The sequence below is a fragment of the Orycteropus afer genome, unplaced genomic scaffold (genome assembly GCF_000298275.1).
Source record: "Orycteropus afer afer isolate SDZICR_OR568_19922 unplaced genomic scaffold, OryAfe1.0 scaffold00587, whole genome shotgun sequence".
Taxonomy (NCBI): Eukaryota; Metazoa; Chordata; class Mammalia; order Tubulidentata; family Orycteropodidae; genus Orycteropus; species Orycteropus afer.
The window spans coordinates 1,123,647-1,129,862 of NW_006922174.1; the positions used below are offsets into that span (position 1 = coordinate 1,123,647).

The following is a 6,216-nucleotide window of genomic DNA, read 5'->3' on the forward strand; positions in this document are numbered from 1 at the left end:
GTGAGAACAAACGGTGGCCGGGGGAGCCACATGCATGATGCTGCTTCCTCTGGGATCTCCGTCGACGGCATGGACCAGGCACAGCCTGATAAAGTGAACTGGAGTCTCCCAGCTGCAGACCGGCCAGGCTGAGAGTCTGCACAGAACAAACTCGCGAGGGTTTTCCTGTTTCCCTCTAGGTGATGGTGTGATGAAAGTGCTTCAGAAAGATGGGTGTAGCAGCACTAACAAAGGGAGCAGGGCCGCGGGGTGGGAAGGGGCTGGGAGCGGATGCACCCAGCTCGCCAGGAGCTCACCTTCCGTTCCAGCGCCCCAGGATTTTAAATCTGTGCACATCCTGGCGTTTGTGTGAACTTCCGAAGGCAGCGGCTCTGGCGGAACGGGTATAACTTAAGTTTCTCAGGAAGAGTCCCCACGGCCACCTGGCACAGCCGTGCTGCCGTTAGTGGCCGTGCAGTTGGCTCCAGCTCGCGGCGACCTCGTGCACAACAAACCAAAGGCGGCTGGGCGCTGCGCCATCTTCCTGTCATTGGGGTGTTGAGTCCATGCTGTGGTCACGGGGGCTGGCCTTCCCACTGTCTCCCTCCTCTTCACTGACCCGCCCTCTTTACCAAATGTGACGTCCTGCTCCAGCCAAGGGTCATTCCTGACGATGTGCCCAAAGGCACAAGCTGAAGCCTCACTGTCTTCATCTCCAAGAAACACCTATTTCTTCTAAGACAGAGTTCAGTACAAGACTATCTGGTGTCTATTTGTAAAGCGGTCTGCCAGTTTGCCTATTGTGGTGGCTTTCGTGTTACTGTGATGCCATCAGCAGGGTCACCCCGGAGCACAGGTTCCAGCAGACCCTCCAGACTGAGACTAGGAAGAACGGGCTGGCGACCTGGTCCAAAAGTGAGCGGGTAGAAACCTCACATATAACAAGGGAGCACTGGGATGGCCTCAGCTGAGGGAACTTCAGCAGAGCCCCCAACTCCCCGGGTGGCAGGCAACACCCCTGCGCTCCTCGTGTACGTGAGAAGTGTCTGGACTCAACCGTAACTGGGGAAGGGAAGATGGATGAGGACCTCTGGGCTGCTTTGTAAACACAGGCACCAGAGCGGCATTTTACCTCACACTTGTCAGCCCTGCCAATAAACCATCTCGCTGGAGCGCCAATCTTGGGTGAAAATGAAAAGCCGGCATCGATCTCACTGTGCTGCTGATTTTATTTACAAATAGAACCAGATAATCCTGCACTTCAATGGCAGCCATTCCATCATTCATGATCAAACAGGTGACATTGGAAATTTATAAAGTTTCACATTATGATTCAATCTCTCTTCTGTGGAAAAACCTTCCAAGGAGAGAGCGGCTCAAGACACGAAAAGCTGACGAGACAAGGGGAAGAATGAGCGGCATGGGGGCCCGAACCGACCTCGAACAGCACAGTTTGCATCAAAAGAAGGAGTTACAAGGCGGCCTGGGTCCCCTCACAGAGGTGAGGTCACCCCGCTGAAAGCACATGAATGGCTTCCACCTTCTCTCTGTTGGGTCCCAAGTTCTGAGAATAACATGACCACCCAGCTTCCTACGATAGAATCAGTTAGCTAATGCATTCCAATAAATCTCCTGGTCTGAGTCCTCAGTCTCCAGCGGAGACCAATTTAGGCCATTTCAAACCAAGTAGCTTGGTGGGGACCTCTTTACTAGGTGGCATCGGAGAGGCCATTAGGACAACGGCTCGGCAGAGTCAAATCCCAACAGGAAATGAACGTGGCAAGTGTGAATCAAGCGCACTGTGTCATCTTTCCAATGGGAGGGTCCTCGGGGTCCTGGCTCAGCTCACAGACACCTGTACCCCCCTCCATGTAGGCGGCAGCACCTCACACTGGTCCACCTACACGAGGAACCAGACAGTCCCTGGACATCTGGCCACCAGAAAACATCTACCAACCAAAGCTGTTTGGCTTCAAAACATGATGCTGAGTTAAGTCAGTCAGACACAGGACAAATACCGTACAAACCACGACACACCGAGACACAATCAGCAAACACAGCAAGAGCAGAGCTCATCAGTGGCCTCCGGGCAGGAGGGCAGCCACTCTGGGAACGCGGAGCTTCCGTTTATGGTCAAGGCGACTGGGCAACAGATACTGGTGATGGCTGCTCAACTCGATCACGTAACTGATACCACCCACTGATCACGGGGAAACCGCTGTCCTGGCAAATGCTGTGTTACAGACGTTTGTACAACAGCAAACAGCAGCAAATCCTGCCTGGGTCCCCACCTCTGTGTGATCTAAGTCCTGGGAACTCTCACGGTGCAAGCGTTGTGTTGCCTCAGCAGGGCCAAAACGTCACCCTCTGCTGGACGGGAGCTCCTCAGACAGCCCTATGCCTGGCTCACCTTGGTGTCCCCCGTGGGCAGCGCGGTGCTGGCACAGTACAAGTGTCCGGGACAGGTGTGTGAGGGCAAATGAACCTGGCAAGGCTCGGCTCACTGCAGGTGTCAACCCACCTAGGCCACATCTCTCAGCCCCCGAGGCTCAAGTCCTGACAGGGCCTGCCATGAGTGTCCATCCACATGGACCATGTCTCTGAGTGTTGAGTCCTGACCAGGCCCAGCCCACGGGAGATGTCCATCCACATGGACCAGGTCTCTGAGTCTCGACTTCTGCCAGGACCTGCACGTAGGCCATGTCTCTGAGTGTCGAGTCCTGACCAGGCCCAACCCATGGGGGGTGTCCATTCACATGGAGCCGGTCTCTGAGTCTTGAGTCCTGACCAGGCCCAGCCCACCATGGGCCTCTATGCACTTGGGTCCCATCTCCCAGGCCCTGAGGCTCGAGTTCCCGTTCCCACTCCTCTGTCCACAAGACTCCCCAGGCACTCTGCAGGATTCTCCCCAACACCACCTCCATGCAACCGTCCCTGTCACTGTGACACGTGTGATAAGCTCAGCCATGGCCTGATCCTGAGCCCAGCAGGAACACCCCTGCTCACTCCTGTTTCCCTCAGCACTAGGCTCAGCTGTAACTCACCAACCTCTGACACTAATGCCCACTGGGGCTGGCAGGGTTGTGGGGACCAGGTCACAGGGCCCAACTTTACAGATGAGGTGCTGGGGCCCCAGTTGACACCCTGTGAAGGGGAGACTCCCCCTCAGATAGCCGGCCGAGTCTGGGTGACAAGGAGAGGACGGGCGCTTGCAGCAGATGGCGGGTCCGGGAGCAGGCGGCCAACTCAGGGGTGCAGGGCCTCAGCCCCAGGGTCTCCCCAAGGCCTGCCCTCTGGCTGCCTCAGCAGGACACCATGGCGTCCCCAGGACAAAGGACTCACAAACAATACCTCTGCCTCCCACAACCACCCTGAGGAGCTCATCTTCACCCAGATACGAGACAGGTTCCCGAGGTTAGCAAGGGGCGGAGCTGAGACGCCAGCACTGGCCTGGGGTCCGAGCCGGCGCTCTCTGGACACGACGCCCCCTCCCTGCACACAGCCGGACCTCACCTGGATGCCATCCAGCAGCCGGCTCATGCACCAGTAGGTGTCGGCCTCGATGTTGCGCAGCACGTCCACGGGCACTCGGGAGACGTCCACAGCGTCCACGTCCTCCTCGTCTGCAAAGCACATGGCGCAGAAAGAGATAGCGGGTAATTAACTATACACGGTCAATCCCATGATGGGGAGCCCCCCACCCTCTTCCTCCACCTGATCCGCTAGTGGGGCCCACTCTGGGCTGCTCATCTCAGCACCTAATTAGATGCAGATAATTAATATTCTGAATCCTCCCTGATTCATTATCGTAATTAACAGATACTAAATTATTGCTTCTTGGGCGCTTCACATCTGAATAACAGAAAACCTCTATCACCCTCTCTGGCAGAGCCTCAAAGTTTTTTCAAGACTGTAAGGTTCTACCCCTCACGTGTTCACCTACTCACCTACCTACCAGTGCTCCTAGTGGCCAGCTTAGAGCACAGCCCCGTTCCCACGGCTCCCTCAGGAGTCGGCGCCCCACATGAGTCGAGCCCCTCCTGTTCGTTACTGCACTGAATCACCAGTGTCCTCAGGAAGCACAGCACTGAATAGCTGTGTGGCCTCATCAGCAAATCACACGCTGCAATGCTGTGTCTGTGTGGCGCGTGGCGCTGACAGTAAGACGCACACGTACTCTAAAGAAAAGATGGCGCACACATGTGGTTCGTCATAACAAACGCATCGAGGGACGGGGACAACCTGTCATTTCTCTGAAGACTTGTTTCCGAGGTTAGCATTCCCAAGCCCACAGTGGGTGAGTGCCTCTGCTCCGAGGAAACACCCAGGAGAGCGGGGTACAGACACACTGGGGAGAAACAACAGGCAGGGAGGCCCTCCGTCCCCCTTCCTGAAGCATAGACAATCTAACAACGTAATTTAAAAGCTTTTTAAACACAAAGCACAGGCCTCACTGCAATATCGCCTCAGGTATCTGAACAAACTGATTTTAGATATTTGTGAAATGTGTTATCATTCAACAGAATAACCACAAATGTTTGAAAAAGTGATCAGGTTTTTTAATTTTATTGATTTCTGTTTTATTTTGCCAATGTGCTCTGGTATCCTTTGCAGGGAAAATGTACTTTGAGAAAAGAAAGGCCCCAGGCTGGAGTAGCTGGGGCTTCCACAGCAGTCAACCGACCCTGAGGACAGCAGCCCTGAGGACGGTGGACGGTGACTGCATGCTTCTGCCACACCAGCGCTCTCCTCCACGTTCAGCTGCATGGATGCCACCCGTTACAGCAGCACCACTGGGCCCGCCCAGTCACAGCACAGTGAGGGCTGGGCCAGGACGCGGTCCCACAGTCTGGTCCCAGAGCCCACACTCATACCACTCCCCACACAGTGCCATTGCTTCACAGGCTACACCAGACGGTCTGACTTCCCTCATTTCCTCAGGAGCAGTCCACAAGGGCACGACTGTGCACCGTGCAGTGCTGTGAGGCCGGTGGACAACCCCCCACCTTCTTGTCCACAACAAAAACCAGACAGGAACACGGGGGGCAAGCATCTCCATGTTGATGCCCCAATAGAAGCAGAAGCTGTGTGACTGGGACCATGAGTACTGTCCCTATGAGCCCAGCAGGAAGCCGGTGGCCCTGACGCAGAGGCCCTGACAGCACAGCACCGTGTCACTGAATTCATACTGTGGTCCTCCACGGTACAGTGGGTCCCTCCCATGCTCAGCCACAGGCAACCGTCCTCTTGCTCCTGAAGGGAGCTGGGGGCCCAAGACCACCAAGAAGTGGTCCTCTACCGCACAACGGGGCCCTCCCACACCTCAGCCGCAGGGAACTGTCTGCTCACTCCCAGGAGGGGCTGAACAAGTGGACAGATGAAGGCCTGAGAGGCAACAGGCACCATGGAAGGCCGCAGACTGGCTGCAGACGGGACTGAGCTCGGCTCTTCACCCCGTACAACGTGGGCGGTGAGGCCGCTCTGGGCTGCAACACCCCATCTGAGAAGGGCACAGCCTGTGCCCGCCGGCCAGGTCCCGGAAGATGGGGTAGAGAACAGGTCCAGGACAGAAAGTGCTGATGGAGAGTCTATCACAAGCCCTGGGACGGTGACAGGCAACGAGGGTGCACGCTCACATGGCCTGTGCATGGCCCCCCTGTGGGCAGCATGCACACCCTACGGGACCATGTGAGGGCAGCCAGGGGCCAGCAGGGACAGCCACCACCACAGCAGGCCTTTGCAGGCCCAGACACTATGGGCAGCCCAGCATGGACACACCCTCCCCTCCAAGACCAGCCGCGGCCATGCACAGCAGGCCTGTGTGACCTGGACACTGTGGCCAACCCAGCATGGACACACCCTCTCCCTCAAGAGCAGCCACCACCGGGGCAGCAGGCTTGTGCAGGCCACACCTTCTCCTCTGAGAGCAGCGCAGCCATGAGCCACAGGTCTGTGAGACCAGGGCACCGTGGTGTGCGGACCAGGCTTGCATGGCCAGCCCCATCCTCCCAGGAGCTGACAGGCAGTGGAATGCCACCCACTCAGCAGATCAGGCTCACGTGTCACACCTAATGACCAAGAGGTCACAGCGCTGACACCCATAGGAAGAACACGGGTCATCTGAGAACACAAATGAGAAAGGAAACCACAGAAGTTGAGGGTTGTGGGCCACGCCAGGTTCAAAGGAAAAACTACAACTTCACTTTGTAAACTCACGGCCGGAGCCAGGGCAGGAGG

The 6,216-nt window shown here is 56.6% G+C and overlaps 1 protein-coding gene across 1 annotated transcript in view; it reads right to left on the minus strand.

Moving 5' to 3' along the window:
• Positions 1-6,216, minus strand: part of TBC1D22A (TBC1 domain family member 22A) — a 390,269-nt gene that overhangs the window by 145,665 nt on the left and 238,388 nt on the right. Inside the window, exon 9 of the mRNA XM_042783023.1 lies at positions 3,493-3,602. Within this exon, the coding sequence (XP_042638957.1) occupies positions 3,493-3,602 (110 nt within the window). The remainder of the gene's footprint in view (positions 1-3,492; positions 3,603-6,216) is intronic.